The sequence below is a fragment of the Camelus bactrianus genome, chromosome 10, assembly GCF_048773025.1.
Source record: "Camelus bactrianus isolate YW-2024 breed Bactrian camel chromosome 10, ASM4877302v1, whole genome shotgun sequence".
NCBI lineage: Eukaryota > Metazoa > Chordata > Mammalia > Artiodactyla > Camelidae > Camelus > Camelus bactrianus.
The window spans coordinates 40,129,443-40,151,302 of record NC_133548.1 but is presented as its reverse complement, the minus strand read 5'-3'; the positions used below and the strand labels follow the sequence as shown (position 1 = coordinate 40,151,302).

Below are 21,860 nucleotides of genomic sequence, written 5' to 3'. Positions count from 1 at the left end.
GTGTGTGTTTCTTTTTACAGGCAAGTTTTTCTGCAAGCCTCATTTCATTCACTGTAAAAGCAATAGTCAGCAACGGAAGAGACGGGCAGAGCTGAAGCAACAAAAAGAGGTACGTTTTGTCTTGAAAGCAGTGGTGCAATGGGAGGCTTCTGAAAGGAGAATGTTTTTGAGGATTCTGCAAGTTAGGGCATTTCTGGCTTTGGAGGGATTGAGACTCAGGTGATGAGGGCTCTACTCCCTTGCACGGAGGGTCCCTCTGCCTCAGTCTGCTCAGCTGGCCTCTGGGGTGTCACCTACTCCAGATGTCAGCTCCCAGGGGAGTGGCTGCGCTGATTCTCATGAGAAGCCCAGAAGAGCTTTCCCATGTGCCAAGGATGGGACTGTGTGCTTAGCCATGTGAAAGCTGTGCACCTCGTGTCCACAGGGCCCTGTTAGCAGGGGTGCCCAGTACAGGGCCAACCGTCTGTGGTTTCCAAGTCCTTTCCCCAGGCTCTTGGATGTCAGCAGAGTGACTGAGCCATTGGATTTGTGGACGGCTTGTGATAGTGCCCCCCGGCAGCTCTTAGCCAATACCTCCTCTACTGCTTGATCATTACCTACCCACACTTCAGCTTTTTTCTGTTTACACAAGTAATATAGGCTCAGTGTAGAAAAATGGGTAAATAAATGAAAGTGTATAAAGAAGGAAAATTAAATCACCCATTATCCCCCATCCTGAGGAAATCATAGTTAACATTTTGAAACATTTTATTGTAGACTTTCTCCTATGTGAATACAGTTGATCCCTGGACAACTTGGGGGTTAGGGACTCTGACTCTCCATGGGGTTGAAAACCCATGTATAACTTATACACAGCCTTCTGTACTGGCATTTCCCCGCATCGGTAGATTCAACCAACCACAGATCGGGTAGGACTGCAGTATTTACTGTTGAAAAATAAACTGCATGTAAGTGGACCCATGCAGTTCAAATCTAAATTGTTCAAGGGTCCACTGTATATTAACCCAGTTGGAATTCTATCTTTACAGTTTTTTTTTTTTTAAATAGGTTTATTTATTTATTTATTTTTAGAGTTGGTACTGGGGATTGAACCCAGGACCTTGTGTATGCTAAGCGCGTGCTCTACCACTTAAGCTATACCCTCCCCCCTACAGTTTTATAGACTTTTTTTTAAACTAACAGTATATTAAGAACAGTTTCCCATAACATTAAAAATTCTTTTGGAGACTAGTTTTTGATGCCTGTAAAGGACGGTTAATAATTTACTTGCATCCTATATTGTTGGACATTTACATTTTTTAATATTTTTACAGTAAATGTCTTTGTACCCACATCTTTATCCTATTTGAAATTGCGAGGGTTGATCATTAGAAATGGCGTTGCTGAGTCAAAGGGCACGTATGCTTTGAAGGCTTGTGAGCCCTGTGGTCACTTTGCTCCCCAGGAAGGTCACTGCCAGTGTCCAGCCCTGCTTCAGCAGAGCACAGGGGCTGAGATTCTGGAGAGAGGGGCTGGTTGCAAGTGGCAGTCTGCCAAGTTCTCTGTTTATTGGCGTTCTTCCTCTGCTTCGTTGAGGAGCCCTCTGTGAGAATATCATGGACTAAATTCCCTCACCCCGATCCCTTTCTCAGGAGGACGGGGTGTGGAAAGAGCAAGAAGCCCCTCGTCGAGACCCTCCTGCGGAAAGTTCTTGCGCCGCCGCGGCCATCGGCACACCGGAAGGCAGCCCCCCAGGTATCACCAATTCCTTCTTTAGGAAGGCGCTAAGCTGGCCTCTCAGGCTGCCGTGGGGCCTGTTCCACCTTCCCCGGAGGCTGCTTAACTGGATTCAGGGACTCCTGCGCGCAGCCAGCCTGCATATCAGGGACAATGCTTACAACTACCGCTACACGTACGAGCTCCTGAGCCTCGGGCTGCCTCTTCTCTGGGTGTTCTCCGAGGTCCTGGCTTCCATGTACCGGGAGTCCGAGGAGTCCCTCGAGAGCATCCGCAACTGGCTGCTCAGATGCTTCCCGGTCAAGCTGCACTGAAGCTCAGCTGCCAAGTGCCGTAACATTTCCCGCGTAGATGGCGATCTGTGTAGTCAGCGCAGGCGCTGGCCGGGGAGCCCCGCGCTCTTTAACCAATTAGCTCGAGGCCAAAGAGTTTCCCGTCGGCCCCCCGCGCCTGGCCAGGCCGTGGTGAACGTCTGCTCGGGGTGCTGGGGCCGGCACGACATGAAGGATGTGTTTTTGGTTTTTGGTTTTTTTTTAAATAGCTTTGTACTTTTGTACCAAAGTGAGCCATATTTCTAGGTTTACATTTCAATTTTTAACTTTTAATACACCAAGAGAGAGCATTTTTTCCCTATGGGTGTCAGTTTTTCTAGACACGGGTTTGACGTTTATAACTGGTATTAGACACCCCTTCCACGTTGCGGTCAGTTGTAAAAGCCACTGCCTGCAGTGCGAAAGATTTGGGCTTTTATAGAAACCAAAGCAAAGGTGCCACCTCCTGACCAGTGCCTTTTGATTTATGTGGCCAGGTGCCACTTGTCAACAAGGAGCAATTTTTTTGCAATATGAAAGCATAATAATTTAGGAGAAAAGGATAGAAAGGACAAAAGAGAATTAAAGCTACAAAAGCACGTGGCAGCGTGTAAGTTGCCTGTCGTCTGTCCTTCCAGAGGGGGGAGGACTCCTTTACTCCCTTGTTTTGATATAAAATAGTAGCTTACAGGCTCCCCCCTCCATACCAAATCACAGCCAAATGACGTAGAACCACAGGGTTTCAAACAGATTGCTGCAAACATACATTTTCCCTTCCCACTAATGAGCACTGCAACGAAAGCCCTTTGGCTCCTGACCATGCAGAGCTCCGCAAAACTGATGCAATGCTATAGAGGAGTTACGTCAGCCTGTGGCATGTTAAGCCCTCACTCTGAGGCCCTGCAGGCCAAACCAAGGCCACTCAGGGTCCACAGTGGTCAGGCTGAAGGAAGACACTGCCCTCTTACATCACGTCTTTCAGGAGCGAGGGCGTTTATTCCCACCTCAGGGTATTATTTCTGGGAAGCGTGGCCTGCCCTGTGAGCATGGCTTGCAGACACCCTGGCTTCTTAGCCGCTCCACTGCCATACATATTTGGTCCAGCAGTCAGAAACCGTTTATTTTCACGCTGTCCTAGCAGAGGAATGTGTCTGACCTCCGGGGGGAAGCTCCCCCGTGTCTTGATTGGCAGGAGAGGCTGGGAGTGGAAGCTTTTATTGACTCATGCAACAGAAAGATACCCTATTAAGGGCAAAACAGGCCTTGGGCCCACCTGCATTCTTCACCCTGGGCATCTGGAGGAGGCCGCAGCTCTCCCCACTCCACTCTGCTGGGACACGCACTGCTGCTGCGTCCAGCTGAACAAGGGAGATGGCTGAGAGAGAAAGGCCTTCAGTTGTGTTCAGTGTAGCTAGAGTTGCTGGGCTAGAGACGGCACTATGTCTTGTTCCTCTAGAGAGATCCTCTGGAGTAAATAAGGATGGAGCCTGGTGGGTTAGGAGCCAGAGCTCCAGAGGGCTTTGTGATGCCACGTTTCTCTAGGGTGGGAAGAAGGGGGAAGGCATTTCTATAAACACTTCCCTAAGTCCTTGGGTAAATCAGGGGCTTGGCTGTGGCCATGTCCATGGGAACTGGTGCCTCTGTCCTTGTTGGAACTGTTCTCAGTCCTGTGACCTGCATTGTGTTTTTCCAAAATTTTGCTGGTATTTTAATGTTCTACATGGTGGAGGAGCCCTTGATTCATTTTATGTTTGATTCTTGAAAGTCACAATGTGAACACAAGCACAACTGTGTCATTGTTATTACTGTCAGCTCAGGGCGGGATGAGATGCTTTGTGGGATGCTCCATGAAGCCAGAGTAGGAATCTCAGAGAATGTCGCTTCTGGCCATAAGGAGACTGGTTTGAATTACTCTGGTGAGACAGGGTGTGCCTGTCAGAAGCCTGAGATGTTTATATGTTCTGAGACTTTGAACCTTCCTGGTGGGGCAGCACCAGGACACCCAGGTGGATCCTGGGGATGGCTGCCTCTAAGCCTCCACAACATATTCAAGAATGAATATGAGACCCTAGAGTAAAATTGGGGCAGCGAGGATATGGGGGGCAAGGGAGAATTGGCCTTGGTCAACTGCACCTGTCCACCCTTGCAGACAAGGGGATGGGCACTGCCAGGAAGGTTCGTCTGTCCTAACCAAGCGGTATCTTGTCCGGGGAAGTTTCTCTTTTTTTAACGGTTGCCTTGTTTTCAACTCCTGTACCTTCTCGTGCTGTCCGTCGTTTTCCTTGTTCCCCCGACTAAATTCTCTTTTCTGTCTCTCTCTTTCCAACCTTACACTGTGGCCGTCAGTTCGTTTCAGCCTTCCAGTGCTACACCCACTTCTTGGCTGACACACTTCTGCTCTGAGGTGACTGATTTTCTTGCCAATTTCCAGAGAGTGGTGCTAACTGCTAACCCGCTTTCTGCACTCCATCCTCCCGCCGCAGCCTTGGTTGTGCTAACTGTGAGTGTCTTGCATACTGATGGACTTATTCGGTGGCATGGTTGGTGAACGGCATTGGGGGTGGGGGGTGTTCAGCTCGAAAGCTGATTCTGATTTGGTACCTCTGAGCCGGTTGCCCGGTCCACACCAGTGCATGCCCCGCCTCCCCTGTGTGCCCCGCCGCCTGCGTGCATGTTTTTCCGTTGCATTTACAAAGCTACTTACCTTCCTGGGAGGGTTAACTCTGCCTGTGAGACAGTATCATAGAGAGGGCGCTTCACCTTTGAAAAGAACTCTTTCATCTTGCAGCCTCTGGAAAAGTACACGCATACGAGCATCTTCTTCAATGGGTTCTAACATAAAGATCATTGGTGTTATCGATCAAAACCATATTGGTGACTCTTTGGGAACAATTTTTTTTAAAATACTCCTGGGCATCCTCATGAGCTTGACCCATGCTCTGTGTTTGAACACATAATCACAGTTTTTCTAGCCAACCTTTTCTCTCCTGCAGCCTACACTTTCCCTCCAAGGGTTTTGCTGTGGCTCTTCTGATCTCTCTTGGCTCCTAAAGCCCCAGATGATTCAGAAGCTTCAACTAGAACAGTCATCGTCACAGGTCAGGGATGCCTTTGAGAGCTGACTCAGGTCAGGCCCAGGCCTGGAGCGGCCCATTTCAATGCCCCCACAGCTCTGCTCAGAACACATTTGCCTGCTGACTCTTTACCTGGAGCAGCTGGATCTTCAAAGCACTTTTAAAGAGACACATCACACCAAGAAAGTCCGGTGGGGCTGCTGCAGGCCAGGCCTCGCAGTCTCGGGCTGCAGATGGTGTGTGTCTTGCATGCGGCCCGGAGCCATGCTGGCCCGTGGCCTGTCTGCACAGCCCTGCATGCCGCATTGCTCCCTGTGTCAGTGCAGAGCCTAGCCAGGACGGCATCATCGCTCTTGTCTTCTCTTCTCTTGCAGAGCCTCCCCCCTTTATAGAATGTCAACCAAAGAATGCCCTCCTCCCCTGGCCTCCTCCTTAGCTAGCCCCCCCCCATCTCATCACCACGCATGTTTGTGACCTCTGGTAGCCAGTACAGTGCCACATGGAACCCTGTATTTTGCACACAGCAAACAATGTTTAGCTTTATTTATGGTATTTGATGCTGTAAATGAAAATAAATATGGTTCTTTATAAAGCTTATTGTTTCCTCTCTTCTTTGCCACGGAAGCTGCTTAAGCCCCAAACACAGGGGTTGATTTCAGGGGCCAGCCTTCACTAAACTGGTGGGACGCGCACTTGTGGTGACATGGGACTCTCTGGGGCTGCGCTGGGTACTCTAAGAGGAAATATTACCCAGGGGTAATATTTGGAAAATATCACCAATGCTCCGGGGCCAGGCTTTGGGAGCTCTTCCTTGAAAACTCATGGTACTTTTCTGCTCTAGGTGCTGGGCATAGCTGGGTGAGGGCCAGGGTCACCTCAGCTGTCAGGAACAGACTCTTAACAGCTGCGTGCACCCACTTCCTGCACACATCTAAGCCATGGACCTGCAGGAAAGCTTTACTTAGGAGCCTCATGCTGACTTAGATTCCTGTGTGACAGAGGTCGCTCTTGAATGTTTTATGCTGGTCCAGCTGAATGATGGGTGAAAGGTAAGGAGGAAGGATGGGTCATTGGTTTCAGGATGGCAGTGAACATGGCAGGTGTGCTCATCCAGATGGAGAGCCATTTGTGATGCTAAGAGACCAGCCTTGTCCCCCCAAACTCAGGTCATTGTGTCTTTAGGCTGCAAGGCTCTGCCCACGGGGCCACTCCGAGGACAGCACCATGGCAGGCTCTGGCCCAATTCCACTTGTCTTTAAGGGGAAGGATTTGGAGTCTCACTCAGCTAATCTTGACAGTGTCAAAGAAACCTGGTCCTCAACCTCCCTTGGGTGGGACGCTTCTCATTGCCAGGCTGGATGTGGCTGGGCTTCTGAAGCTGACATGAAAACTCAGCTGTGAACTTGCACCTCCAGAGGCACACTTCTGAGGCCCTGGGCCTCTGAGCCCGGCTGCTGCCTGGAGCTGCCTTCTGAGCTGCCCAGGGTGGTGGCCAATGGCCTGTACTCTTACCCAGGTGAGATATTCTTTCCTTTCCCTGAGAGAAAGGGTGTTAGGGACTGAAGTCAAGAGCTAGGTTGGGCAAGTGACTCATTCCTTTATTCATTCATTGATTCAAGTGTTTGTTGAATGCATGCCGTGCCCTAGGCATGTCCTAGGTCCTAGGGATGCAACAGTGAACCACACAAAGTCCCCGCCCCTCCCTGCATCTTGGATTGTAGGTATCTCAGTGTCGTTGTACTAGACTTGATTTGTTTTGTTTAGTGGTGCATGCACATATTTGTTTGTTTGTACATGTACACATTTGTTTACTCAACTAATATTTACTCAGCATCTACTGTATGTTGGGAATATAGCAGGGAATGAAACAGACTAAAGTCCTCACTCTCATGGGGCTTATAATTTGGTTTTGATTTTTTTTTTTTTGAGGTATAATCTGTTTACAATGTTGTGTCAATTTCTGGTGTATAGAGCAGTGCTTCAGCCTTACATAAATATACATATATTCATTTTCATATTCTTTTTCACCATAAGCTACTACAAGATAACTGAATATATTTCCCTGTGCTATACAGTATAAACTTGTTTATCTATTTTGTGTATACCCATCAGTATCTGCAAATCTTGAACTCCCCGTTTATCCCTTCCCACCCCACTCCCTGCTAGCAACCAGAAGTCTGTATTCTATGTCTGTGAATCTGTTTCTGTTTTATATATAAGTTCATATATAAGTTTTTATATATAAGTTTGTCTTTTTTTTTTTTAGATTCCACTTATGAGTGATATCATATGGTATTTTTTGGTTTTGATTTTTTGATTTGAAGTTGGGTTAAAGCAACATTTTCTAAAGTGTGGCAGTGGAATTCTAGCTCCCAGAGGTGCTTTGTGAAGAAAGGGTTCAACAGTCACAAAGTTTGAGAAATGTTTTACGCCAGGCCTCCTAGACCTTGGAGATCTGTAAGATTCATTAGCATGTTTGAGTCTGAAGAGTCCTGCAGTAAAGAAGCTTAAGTAACTTCGTTCAAGTGGGCTTTCCCATACCTCTTGGAAGTGAGTTTTTTGATTGGGGGAGTTTGTTTTGCATATTATAGTGTATGTAAGTGTTTGATAGAATATTATTTAATCCAGAAACACTGGATGACAGACTTTAAAAATGTAAATAATAGAATTAAATATTAAATAGAATTAAGTATTGATTAGATGACAGACTGATAACTTTCTAAAATTAAAACCTCTGATGGAAAAATTACATAGGAAAAACATGACACAGATCTGACTTCTATATATTTTTAAAACTTAATGTACAAAAGTGAAAATATTCGATAGGCAATCAGACTGAGGAAAAAAATCTGAATTTGATGTGATAGCAAAGATGTTCCTTGCTATGGCATTAGAAAGTTCCTGCAGGATTATATGCTGCCTTCTGTAAGCCAGAAGTGAATGTAGAAAGGAAATGTGATTCTCAAACAAGCCAAGCAATGTTCCTATGTAACTTGGATGGGCAAAAAGATACAGGAGGGCAGAGAAACAGGAGTTAGTGGGGATCCCATTGAGGGCTCAATTCTGACTCAGAGAACAGGGAAAATATAAGAAAGAAAGGAAGTTCTTGCAAAGTAGGTGTTACCAGGCACCTTGAACATGTAGGTGATCAGATAATATTTATTTGACTAAAGACCCAATGATAATAGAAAATGAAAAAGGCAATGTATAGACAGTTCACACTCAAGCAAATTTTAAAAGAAAACACTAAAAAAGCAAGCATTTCCTTAAATGTTCTAACTTGGCTTTCAGGGGAATGTAAATTAATTGTGCTGTACCCACTGAATAAGTAAATATTGAAGTAGATTGTGAGAAAAAACATGAACCGAATCCCTAGTATCGAGTGAAAAGTTAAAAGGGGCCATCTTTTCTGCAAAGCAATATGGCAACAATTATTAAGATCCATAAATGGGCTCTGACCTCTTGGCCCAGTAATACCGCCCCAGGAACTGATCCTACAGAAATAATAATCCAGCCAAAGAAATAAAATCCCTGCAACCTGAATATTGAGTGGAGTAAGTGGGTCAAACGGAGAGGATACGGGTGGGCTGTTCTGCTTTATTTCTGTGACTCATTCACTTTCAGAGCTTTTTCTTTAATTCCTTAAATAAGTTTAAAAAAAAAAAAAAAAGAAGTGACTGCCGCTATTCCTGCCCCAGGGCCAGAGTTTCCTTGGGGCCAAGCACCTGTGTGGTACCTCGTTATCTCATCACTTCCTCATGGTAACCTTGAGATCAGTGCTGATATTAAAGCTCACTGATGCTCGAGATGACTTGGAGCCTCAACTTCATCTGTCAAGGAACAGTCACCTGGCCCAGGCCAGGACTCAGGTGCTGCTCTCCGGAGAGCCTTGGCACAGGGCAAGGCCCTGGACTTGGCTGAAGACCCAGTTTCAATCCCAGCGCTTTGTATGGACGTGGAGGCAATGGTCAACCCCTTCTGTGAGTGACGGCTAACAATGCCTCTGACAGAAGGCTTTGTGAAGGCAGAGTCAGCGAGCACGCCCAGTATGGCACTCAGACCAGCAAGCGCTCTTGCTGAGTTCCAAGTGGCACTTTCCTGGTTTTGCACAGCAGGAAATGCCCCAAGGGAGGCATTCTGGGTCAGCGGTGGCTTAGTGCCTGATGGGACATCTTCTGGTTGGCAAGTCAACAGGCCTCAATTCACACAAGGTGGCAACATCTATTTTTCTCTAGTTATCCAGTCCCCCAGCTCTCTTGAAGGTAACCGCTTGCCTCCCTTTGGACACCCCGGCTTCAGCTCGAGCCACCTGCTAGTGGGACTTTAGTTTTGGTGTCGTGAGTGTCTGAGCCTCAGCAGAGGGGCCGTCTCTAGCTCTGTGTCCACGGCCTGCTCGCCATCCCCACTTAGCTGTCTGCTGAGCGTCTCCAGCTTAAAATCCACCACCGACTCCCGATCCTCCCAAGACAGACTCCACCCTCAGCCCTCGCAGTCTCTGGAAACGGCAGTTCCGCCCTTCTTGCTGCTCCGCTCAAGGGCTTGGAGCCATTCTCAGCTCTGCTCTTCTTGGCCCTACATCTAATCCATCCGTGAGTTCTAGGTACAGCCAGAATCTGTGCACGTCTACCACCCCCATGCCGCCGCCCTGGCCCCAGCTCCCGCCGTCTCTTCCTGCGTTATTGAGGTCGCCTGTTTATATTTTACTGCGCTCAACCTATTTCCAACACGACAGCTGGAGTAGTCCTGTTAGAACTGAAGTCTGATCTCTCCTCTGCTCAAAACTCCCCCAGCTCACTCCAAGTAAAAGCCAAAGGCATACAGAGGACTCAGGTGGCTCTCTGGTCCTGTGTGGCTCTGACCTGCTCCCCTACTTTCCCTCTCACACGCTGTGGCCTCTGCCTTAGAGCCTTCACGCTGGCGGTCCCTTCTGCCAGGAACACCCTTCCCCAGTATCCGTGTGGTTGGCCCTGCTTTTATTCAAGTCCTTGTTTCCACGTCTCCCTCCTGGTGAGGTCTGCCTTCAATACTGCAGCCTGTACCCCCAGCTCTCCTGATCCCCCCAACCCTACCAGACAGTCTTTCCATAGCATTTATCATCTCCTAACTATCTTACGGAAGTCGCTTATTACCTATGTGTATTGTTATGTTTTCCTTCTTGTTAGGACGTAAACTCCTCAAGGGCAGGGGTCTTTGTTTCTTCTGAACACTCATATAACTCCAATGTATAGAGCAGTGCTTGGCACCCTGGGGACCCTTAATAAATATTTGTAGAATAAATAAAGGTTCTGCCTTCTGGTCTGGACCTCAGACTAGGGAACCTGCAGCTGCCTTGGGAAGAGCTTGCCGGCGTCGATTCACAGATCAGGAGGGAGAACCTGTAAGAGAAGTAAGACACTGTGTGTTGCTACCTCTGCAGAGCCTTTTGATTGTTTGGGAGAAAGGAATTTTGATTTTGCTACCATTTTGCCTCCTAGGGGTAGATTCTGCACACAGCCTCTCCTGGCAGCATGTGGGAGCACGTGTGTCCAAAGCCAGAGGCCCAGGGCTGGCTGGACACAGTACCTGTCTGTGCAGGGGAAGGAGGATGAAAGAAAAGTCAAGGTCCAGGGACTAAGGCCCCCAACCTGGCACCATTAGCTAAACAAAAGGAGAGAAGCCAGCTTCCTTGCTGCTTTGGGGCCCACTACGCCGTCGGAAGGACACCTCATGGCCCCAGCCCTCCAGTCCTGATGGAGTGGAGGGCTCATGCCAGGATGTGGGCCCATCTGTGGCTGGGTACACCGCACTATGCTGAGTACCCTGGATATTTGCCTGTTTGCTCTCAGATATGCTCCTTGCCTTTCCCCTGCTCTGCTCTGTATTAGAGAGGTGTAACCCCTGCAAACTCCACTTCCCAAGCTCCTTTGTGACTGGTTTCCTGTTACGATTGATCACTGGGACACACTAGTGGGAGAGTAGAGGGTGGGATCAAGGGAGAAGCTAGGGTATTCCTCCTGTCTCTCTGCAGCCCAGGCAGTGCTGCGTCTTCTGTGTGGTCCCCACCCCTACCGCATGGCCCTGGACTCTGGACTCAGCACCAGCTTCTTCCTGTGTCCCCCTAGCAGTGGCTTCCTGCTCTTCTCTGGGTTGTCTCACAATCCCTGTTCGGCTTTTCAGCCCATCCAATACCATCATTATTAGTTTACTATATGAACTTTCCTCTGTTGAACTCCCCAGCTTGGGTTCTATTTTCCTGACTGGATCCTGATAAACTTAGTTCCGTTGCCTTTTTAAAACTTTTTTCTTCAGAGAGAACAGTGGGCAAGAGAGCAGAGGGAGCTTTTCTAAATCTAGAGCCAAAAGTGTCTCTGGCAGGTAGGAGCTGTGTGACCTCAGACAAAAGAGAGAATGCCTCTGAGCTTCAAGTTCCTAATCTGTAAAATGGGTTTTATAACAGGACACAGGAGAACGTATTGCTTTGTTGTCTTCTTAGGTTCTGGCGGAGAGTCTGCAGATTTGGGGAGAAAACGGGAGCAAGTTCACCAGCAGAACCGAGGCAAGGGTCCTCACCTTGACACTGCATCAGGGGCCTGGCTGGGAGGGACCTCAGGACTTGGCTGCTGGGGGTGGTGTGTGAGGACGGAGTTTCCCCAGACACTGCCTGGCTCACCTCTGGAGTCTCATCTTTCACCAGGGAGCAGGTATCTGGCCAGAGCAATGGGTTGAGACTGAGATGCTCAGCTCTGAGCAGACCTCCCTCCCTCCAGGAGGGCTGGGGCAGCTGCCCTGGGAGGGGCTGGATTGTCCTCACCCCCTACTCCCACGCACCTCCTCCCTTGGCAGCCACCGGCCCAACTGTGGTCCTGAATTCTCCCTCTGAGCACAGATAACTTCAGGCAAAGTCTAGGAGAGCAGCTGGGCCTGGGGGAGACAGCACAGGTGAGCACACCGCAGTCCTTTACCTGGGGTTGGTCACAGACGTGGTGTTCTGTGTCCAGCCGCGGCTGGTCCAGCTCACTCTCGGGATGGCCCTGGCTCAGCTACTCTCCGACTCCACGGTCTCCCATGCGTGCACTGAAGGTGATCATACCATCCTTTCAGGTCATGGGGATGTCAGAGAAGATGAGCACAAGCTGCTCGACAGGTGTGTGGGCACTGAGTGATGAGCTAGTGCTTCTTTAGTTAGTGCCTTTAGATTACTTCTGTTACTGGTACCAGTACCACTAGAACTACCACTGCTCACCTGTGCGTGTGGCCAGGAGTCCTCAGGAGAATGAAAAGAAGTGTCTGGAAGTAGAAGCTTCAGTGGAGAAATTTTCCTCTGGGGGCAGCACTGAACCTGAGACCCAGCTGTACCCTTGGGGCAACAGGAGGGGGACTTCTTGCCTGGGCCTGGTGGGGATGAAAGGAAGCACCTGCTTTTTTCCCACGAAGTCTCCACTTCCAGGTGCCCACCACCCCCAACCCCTCCACTGAGGATCCTCAGTCAGCCATGTGTCCACCCCTCCAGAAGCCCAGGGAGCCAGCCCGAGCCCTTAGCCTGTTCCATCCCTCAGCACTGCTGGCAAAGCCAAAACCGTCCAGGAGGGGGAAGGAGGAAAGCAGACCTGGGGTGTTCCTTGCAGGTTTGGGCTGGTCCCTAAGGTACGGGGGCCCTGGGTCTGGCACAGCTCACCTCCTCTGCCTGCAGCCGCGCCCCTGCCAGGCGCTCTCGACCCCCTCTCCCACTTCACCACTGCCACACATGCTTAGTCACTGGGTCTCTGGCTATCACAGCGGCCTCCTAAGTGATCTCTCTCTCTTCTCCTTATAGGTCCTCCCATCCACCTCCCACTCTGCAACCAGAGTGACCTTTCAGGAGGTGGATGATGATGCCAGCCCCCACTTCCAGTCCTTCCCTGGGTGCTCCTGGAGTGAAATCCACCCTTCACCTTGCCATTCAAGGCCCTTCTTGGTTTGATGTCAGTGCAATCATTTCCCACTGGTTTCCTTCCGGTACCCTCCTGCCCTCCAGCTGCGTGGACTTATTTTCCATTCCCATGCAGATTGCCCACTCTGCTCTGGCTCCCAGAGGTCCCACCCGCTGGAGCACCGCCTCTCCCATAAATAAAGACCCAGAGTCTTTAGTGCATGGAAGTCAGATCTCCCTCCCCTTCCACCCCACCTTGGCCTCACTCCTTGTGGTCTACCTAATAAAGCAGATACTTGTGAGCAGACCTTCTTTCCCCTGTGGGACAGAGACCCTTGAAGGCAGACCACGGATGATCTATCCACAAATCCCCAGCACAGGCCTGTTGGAGGAGGGCTCACAGCTTCTGTTGACTATACAAGTGTCTGTGCACACAGCTCTGAGGTGCGCACGCCTGCACCCAGATACAAACCAGGCATAGAGCCAGGTCTCTGCTACAGTAATTCTGTGTAACAAGCCTCCCAAATCTTAGTAGCTTGTAGCATTATTTTTCTTGCTCAGGGGTCTGTGGATTGTCTGGGTGGCTCTGGTTCAGGCCACAGATGTAAGGGTGTCCTGGGCTCCCATGGGATTGGCCAGGCCATAGGTTGACTCCCGATCTGTTCCTTATGCCCACAATCAGGAACCTAGACCAAAGGGACAGAGGCCATCTGGGACGAGTTCTCAGGGCCAGTGAGCAGGAGAGCCAGTGGATTAGCCAAGCAGCAAGGTCATTGAAAGCCACTGCTTACGTCACACACACTAATTTCCACTAGTCAAAGCAAATCTCACAGCCAAGACTCGGGTCAGCTGGGCAGGGAAGCACCCCACCTACTCCAGTGGGAAGGACTGCAGGGCCACAGGGAAAAAACCCAACTCTGTTACTGGGAAGAGTGAAGAACTGAGGAATATCCCAGTCTGAACTCCCAGAATAAGGCCACGTGCGTTGATGTCCATCTGTGGTCTGTTCTGCTCAGAGACTGATCCCCATCCTTTGATGTCTTAACCTCTCTGTGCACCTGTTTTCTCAGCAGCAAAATGGGGCTAATACTACTTTTCTTAAAAGGTGTGAAATTTAATAGACTTATTACATGTTAAACATTTAATCCTTGATAAAAGTACTCGGTAAAAGTAAGCTGCTGCTATTATTATTGCTACATAGTCAAGCATCCAGTTATAACACCTGCTTCCCCAAAGCCCCCCTCTCCATCCGTAGCCACACACAGGCACTGACAAGCAAGCGTGCACGTGCACCGGGGGTGCAGACCGGCAGCTCCCTGGCTGCATCTGCCTGTAGGCGTGTTTTGTTGTCCTGTTCAATATTTTAAAATGTGAGGCATTGCACATAAAAATCAAAATTTCTTGAGTTGTCTTCACAGATGGTAAACAGGAGGTCAATTACATCTCCCGGAAAGAATGTGTGGGGTGAAAAAATGGAGGGCCCAGATGGAAGCATGAAGAACCCAGCACTTAAGGGCCGCCGGGAAGACCAGACGGCTGAGATAGAGCAGCCGGCTAGGCAGGGAGAGAAAGCGTCCCCGGGGGCGGGGAGGGGTTGGGGGACAAAGGCTGCCGGGAGACCCCAGAGCCGATGAATTGGATTTAGCAACAAGAAGGCCTCTGGAGACTTTGCTGGGGGCAGTTGGGTAGTGGAGGCGTGGCGGGGATTATGAGATTGAGGAGTGAGTGATGGGAGGTGGACAAGTGGAGTCCGTGAGTGTAGCAAACTTCCAAGAAGACTGGCTGGGAAGGATGCGGGTGGGGTGGGAACTGGTATTAAAAATAGTTTTCTTAAACTGGGAGAGGCTTCAGTGTGTGTGAATACTGATGGAAAAGATCCAGTAGACAAATAAATTAATGACACAGGGAAGAGGAGATAATGACCCTTGCGGTGGGGGCAGGGGGTGGGGTAGGGGAGGCCAAGTTCCGGTGAGGTGTCAACCTTAGGAAGGAGAAAGGACATCTGTCCTCCTGTGACCAGAGGAGGGTGTCGCCCAGCTAGTCAGCGGCCAAGAGGGAACTGGGGCTCAGGCTGCCTGTCTTGCTCATTTATTTATTCGTTGATTTATTCAACAGGCATTTAGTGAACATCTACTCTTCACCCAATACAATTCTAGCAAGAAACGAAGTAGGCAGAAATCACTGCTTATCTTCTAGTCGTGGGAGAGAGACACTAAACAAAATAAATGGGGAAATTGTGTCATTTGTTAGAAGGTGGGGTATGCTATGAATAAAAATAAAGAGGAACGGAGAGCACTGAGGGTGCAGATTGCATTTTGAGGAGGATGATGGGTTGCCTCCTTGATAAGGTGACATTTGGCTTGAAGGCGGGGAGGGAGTGAGCCCTGCTCTCTGGAGATAGCGTCTCTGAGCCAGGGGCTGAGACAAGGACATGCTGAGGGCCTGGGGACAGCAAGGTGGCCACATGGTTGGAGCAGAGAGCTGCGGCAGCACAGGGAGGCAAGGTCACAGGGGTTCTGGAGGATTGTGAAAGCATGATCTGACTTACATTTTAGCAGTCACTTGGCAGCTGTGTTGAGAATAGACTGAGGGGTGGGGTGTGTCGAGAGGGAAAGCAGGGAGTCCAGTAAAGGTCATTTCTACAATCTGGACAAGAGATGATGGTGGCTGGGGCCAGGGTGGCAGCAGAGGAGGTGGTGACAGGTGCCTGGATTCCTGACATACTTTGAAGGTAGAGCCAAGAGGATTTGCCGATAGCTTGAGTGAAGAGTGGAAGAACGAAAGAAGTCAAGGATGCCACTACAGTGTTGAGTTGAGCAAACGAAAGGCCAAGTTGCCATTTATCAAGATGGGAGGACTGTGGGGAAGGCAGGCTTGGGGAGAGGTGGAGATGGTACCTTCCATCTGGGCATAAGTTTGGTGTGTCTACTGGACATCCACATGGAGATGCCAAGTAAGCAGTGGTGTGTGTGCATCTAGATGCAGAGAAACCGCCAGACTGGGGAGAGAAATGTCTGCAGGCATTGTTGTCTAGAGTTATTTAAAGCCATGTGACCAGATGAAACCATCAAGGACATGAGTATAGAAGAGAAGAGGTTCAAAGACTGAGTCCTGGGACTTTCCAGCACTAAGAGACCAGGATGGGAAAGGGGGAACCCGTGAAAGAAACAAAGGGAGAAGGAGATGGCCAGTGGGGAGGAGGGGGCCAGCCTGTGCTGTTCTGAAAGCTGAGGGAAGAGCTATTTCTAGAAGAAGAGCGTGATCGGCTGGGTCAGAGGCTGCTGGTTGTCAAGTAAATTGAGAACCAAGAATTTACCACTGGGTTTAGCAACTTGATGGACATTGTGATTTTGACAACAGAGTGAAGAGGTGGGTGGACCTTCTGAGCATCACAGACCCTCCTTTGCCATTGAACAGGACGATGTGTGCGTTGGTGCCCTGCACACAAGACGTGGGCTCTCAATGCAGGGGTATCTGGCGGGCTAAGTGGTGGGGCTCCCACAATGGCATCGAGGATGAGGTCCATCTTGGAGCGTTCACCCAGGCCTCTGGAGGAGGAGAGGCAGGCACCCTGTGAGGCTGTTCATTCCCACCGTCTCCCTAGGCCCTTTTCTCTCCACAGATGAGCCGACTTCCCCCAAGAAGCCCAAGAGTGTCCCGGAGCCTGAGCCTGGGGATGTGGCAGGTGGAGCCGCCTCTCCCCTGCCCTCAGAGTGGACCTCAGTGAGGATCAGCCCCAGGGAGGACATGGTTGGGCAGGACGTGCTGGCTGTGCGTGTCCTGGTCACCAGTGACGACAGCAGGTAGGCTGCTGCTGCTGTAGGAGTGGGGCCAGAAGGGTGGGGCAAGGCTGACGGCATTTGGGGGCCAGTCTTCTCTCCACTCACTTACAATGTGACCTCTCTGTGCCTCCATGCCCTCATCTGTAAAATGGGACCATCCCAAGGGAGCTATAAGGATCAAAGAATTAATACGTCAAGGGTATAGAACAACTCAAACCAGTTGAGGCAACAAAGGCAAACACTCTGGTTCACCTGACTGGCAAGTCCACGGGTGGTCCTCACTTCGGCAAGGTTGGAGCCAGAGACTTGAACAGCTGCTCTCCCTTGCTGCCCCGCTGCATGTCAGATTTACAGCCGTCCACAGAGGGGCCCATGTGTGGGACTCTCAGCTGCTGAGGGTCTCAGCCTACATCCATAAATTCATGTCCACATAGCAAGGTAAGGTAGGCCTCCAACTGGTTCATTGCAAGCCCACCCTTAGGGCCAGTCGGTGAACAGGACTTGTGTTCTTGTGACTGGCAGGCTTGGGCAGTTTGCCAGCTAGACAGACGGTCCACCGAAGCTCACAGATGGACCAGGAGCAGTGCCCTAACAGAAAGAAGCATGCTGGAGACACACACACACACACACACACAGAATATATATATATATTCGTGAACGTGGCACCAAGCTACAGGTTTTGTGCTTTCCCACCCCAGGACTGTGCTTGTCCTGTCCCCACTGCCCAGGACATCTGCTTCCACTTCCCTGCCACTTGAATTCCTGATGGTTGTTTCAGACCCAGGTTAAACATCCCCCCATCCTAGGAGTCTTTTCCTTGCCCTCTTCTGTTCCCAAGGGAGGCAAGCAGTATTTAAATGCCTAAAGTTTTAGACCCAGCATCATCATGACGAGCTCATTATTGCCCTAGAGAACTTAGGAGTCCTGCTCGGGGATGGGCGCAGTTGAGGACCAGCCTTCTGTGAGTACTTCACTGCACACTTGTGGGGCTGCTTTCACCTGCTCTGATCTGGGCTCGCCTGCATTCACGTGCCAGGGCTGCCGTGAGAACCACAGTCTGGGCTGCGAAAACAGCGGAGATGGATTTTCTCATAGTTGTGGAAGTTCCAGGCCCAAGGTGTCAGCAAGGTTGGCTCCTTCTGGGGGCTGTGAGGGGAGGGTCTGTTCCAAACCCCATTCCTTGGCTTGTCGATGGCCATCTTCACGTGCACGTGGCATTTCCCTTCTATGTGTGCCTGAGTCTAAATTTCCTTAGGAAAGTTGTAAGGACACCAGTCATACTGGATGAGGGCCCACCCCAATGACCTCATTTTGACTTAATTACCTCTTTAAAGACCTTGTCTCTACAGAGAAAGACAAAGATCATAAGAAGTCGCTTACATGTGGAGTCTTAAAAGAAAAGACACAGACTGTATGTACAAATCAGAGATAGACTCACGGACATAGAAAACAAACTGGTTACGGCGGGTGGGGGATTGGGGGTGGGGAGGGATAGATTAGGAATTTGGGATTAACAGATGCACATGACTATATAAAATAAACAAGGACCTACTGTATAGCACAGGGGGCTATATTCAGTTTCTTGTGATGAGCTGTAATGGAAAAGTATCTGAAAAAAAAGTATGTATATGTATAACTGAATCACTTTGTTGTACACCTGAAACTAACATTGTAAATAGACCACACTTCAGTAAAAAATAAGAATAAAAAAAAAAACCTAAAAAAAAATCACTGTCTCTAAAAGCAGTCACATTCTGAGGTGCTAGGGGTTCAGACTTCATGTGAATTTGAGGGGACGCAGTTCAGCCTATAACAGCCCAGGCAGGGTGCCAGGTGTGGAGGCAGCTAACCCAGGGCCCTTGCCCCAGCAGCGATGGGCAGGGCACAGTGTGAGGTCGGGTGACTACAGGCCTCCCTGCTCACCTGCTCTCTCCTTCCTCCTTCCAGCTCCGATGCAGAGTTGGATCCTGGTGGCAGTGAGTTCTCCAGTGTGGAGTCCTGTGATGAGAGACCCCAGCAGCTGGAACCCCCACACCTGCCCAAGCCCCTCACCCAGCACAGCTCCCTGAAGGAGGCCCTGACCAGAACAAGCTCTCTGCAGGGCCCCAGGGAGCCCGAAGCTGTGCATGGTGAGCAGAGAGCCTGCCTGGGTGAGAGATGGGGGGGGGGGGTAGTGGGATAGAGGTGCTCAGAGACCCTCAGGGCCAGTTTTTCCTCCTGAAGGACCAGGTCACAGTAGGTCTGGCCCTCAGGCTCAGAGGCAGTGGAGTTGAGAACTTTGGGGGCTGGAGTGTAAGTGGGGATGAGGGACCTGGACCCAGGCCCAGCCTCCCTCTGCATGAGAAGCTTTGGAATCTCAAGTGGGAAGGTGGCAGAGGGGCCTGGCTGGCTGTTGTGTGTCACAGGCAGCGATAAGGGGGCCCCCAGACCCTCTTGCCTGGAGCAGTCTCCTCTGTGACTACCTCCTGAGGGGCCCCTCTGGCATTCCATAGCCCAGGAGGGAAGGGGGGTGGACTCAGTGGCTGTTGGACCACATGCAGGCCTGGACAGCAGTTTCCCTGGGGCCACCAGGGGGCAGCACAGGTGCTTGGGGCTTGTGTACTATAGTAACTGTTCTTTCACTGAAGGCCTGTGTTGGCCAGGACTTTCAACGTACATGGCCCCGTTTCATCCTCACATGACCCCGGGAGGTAAGTAGCATGAAGCCCATTTTACAGGGGTGCACATGGGCAGAGTGTTTTCCCAAGGGCTCACAGCTTAGTAAGTGGTGTGGCCCAGTGCTGGGAGCTCCACACACCAGGAAGTCGTTGTCTTTGGTATCCCAGCTTGTTTTTAATAAAAGCGGCCTTGAATTGAGTGTTTTGATTTAGTCAAGAGCAACTAGTGACCTCCGGGTTAGAAGAAACAGGCTGCATAAATTCACCCCTGTCAGGACCAATGGCCTTAGCTGCCCCATGAGAGCCAGAGCTCCACTTGTCCTGTGCTTCCCTCTGGTGGCCAACAGCAGAACTTCCGCCTGAATCTGGAGATGTTCTCACAATTGATGGTTTCACAAGAAGACAAGGGCTGGGGCCAGAATCCTGGAAACTCTGGATTTACCTCCCACATGAGCTGTTTTTAAAACAGATAAATTGTCATCAAAACACATTTGCTACGTAGCATCTGTGGTTCCGTCTAGAGAACATTAGCACACACCGTGGACAGAGTCTGAGCACTTGTTTGGGTACTACTGGGCCCATGCAGGCCTGTCCGTCTCCCTGGGCTCCAGTCCCCTCATTTACAGATAGGAAGCCCACCTGCCTTTCATCCCTTCCATGCATTTCTCCTCTCTCCTCAATTGCCAGTGGATTTTAGGCAACTTACAAGAAAGACATGACACACATTCTTATTGAAGTGGGCTGGAAAGAGAAAAATGCCATATGTTATCATTTACATGTGGAATCTAAAATAATAATAATAATATAATAATAATAATAATAATAATAATAATAATAATAATAATAATAATAATAATAATAATAATAATAAAACAAAAAATTTAAAAAACAAACAAAAAAAGAAAGACATGACACAAAATTGTGTGTCTATCTGTAGGAATGATAAAACCAATGTTAGGAGATAGAGACCTCAGAGACCATGATCCTAAACAGCTGCTCTAATGGAATCATAAATTTCATTCTGAGTTTTTTGGCGGCCAGAATTCAAATGGAAATAGACAATTATTCCTCATTGTTCACATGGAAAAGATATATTGGTGTGCAGGAGGTCTCAGAGTAGGTTCCACTTTTCCTAATTCTTCACCCTATGGAACTTTTCCAGCTCAGGTCAACTCGATGCTGTTGAGAGAGATATTCCATCATATCTTGAACAATGGCTCTGCAGAAAATGCAGCCATAGTTTCCCCAAGGCTGTTTCAGGCGCATCCTTTGCTGGCAGGTGAGGGGACCACAGCAAAACCTGACTCAGCTAGAGCACTTCTCCCAGGAGGACGGGGTTGGGTGTGGAGATCAAGGCAGTGTGGCCAAAGCATTTTGTTTGACAGTCCAGTTTAATTCCAGAATGAGACACAAAGTAGGCAGAGAAGTGAATAGAGCTCACGACTCTCAAGCCATCTTCTGTGTATTTTGTCTTTGTCCATCCTGGTTTCCATCATGGCCAAGCAGACCACACTGCAGGGTTGAAGTCTCCGGCACCGTGTAAGCACCATGCTTTGTGTTGGTGATGGTGAGTCCCTCACTTTACCAGGTAGTATAGGGTTGGCAGCATATTGTGGATGTTACGGCGCTTCATCAATCATGATTTTCACCTGGATAAATGGCTCAGCAGTGAGCTGAGGGGATGCCGAAAAAGATCAGGATATTGCTTTAAAAAGACTCCTGGTTTGTACGCCATGCTCCCAGCAGCAGCATTCACAACTACCGAAAGGGGAAAGGACCCAAATGTCCATCAGCAGGTGAATGGATAAACAAATTTTGCTATATCCACCCGATGGAATGTTATTCAGCCTCAAAAAGGAATGAAATTGTGGCATAGGCTTCAACATGGATGAACCTTGAAGTTATCATGTTAAGTGAACTAAGCCAGACACAAAAGGATAAGTGTTCTATATTTCCACTTCTATGAGATACCCAGGATAGTCAAAGTCATAGGCACAGAAGGTATAGAAAGGCGGCCACCAGGGGCTGGGGGAAGAGCGTAGATGGGGATTATTATTTGATGGGGACAGAGTTTCAGTTGGGATGAAGAAGTTCTGGAGAAGGATGGTCGTGATGGTTGCACAATAATGAGAATGTACTTAATGCCACTGAGCTGTACACTTAGAAATGGCTTAAATGATCACTCGTATGTTATATACACTTTACCATCTGTGAAAAGATTCTGGGACCACCTCAGCTCATCGAGGAACCTATCACCTCCTCAGCGTTCTTTAGCATAGAGCATGCTGGGATGCCCAAGGTGTACGAGATGATGGTGTGGAATAGAACACGAGCCCTTGTTATGGAAGCTATAGAAAGTGCTCAGTAGTGCTCCCCTAAAGCACCTAGTTCAATGGTTCTTAAAGATCCTATTTAAGAGGCAGATTCTTGGG

The 21,860-nt window shown here is 49.4% G+C and overlaps 1 protein-coding gene across 7 annotated transcripts in view; it reads left to right on the top strand.

Moving 5' to 3' along the window:
• Window positions 1-21,860, top strand: part of MICAL2 (microtubule associated monooxygenase, calponin and LIM domain containing 2) — a 213,615-nt gene that overhangs the window by 129,809 nt on the left and 61,946 nt on the right. For 5 of the 7 annotated variants that reach the window (XM_074372378.1, XM_074372380.1, XM_074372377.1 and 2 more), the window contains 4 exons: window positions 21-109; window positions 1,632-1,734; window positions 16,612-16,792; window positions 18,719-18,900. In XM_074372378.1, coding sequence (XP_074228479.1) covers window positions 21-109; window positions 1,632-1,734; window positions 16,612-16,792; window positions 18,719-18,900 — 555 coding nt within the window. Of the gene's footprint in view, window positions 1-20; window positions 110-1,631; window positions 5,699-16,611; window positions 16,793-18,718; window positions 18,901-21,860 lie in introns of those variants that run through there. The other 2 variants (XM_074372381.1, XM_074372382.1) reach the window with 2 other exon arrangements.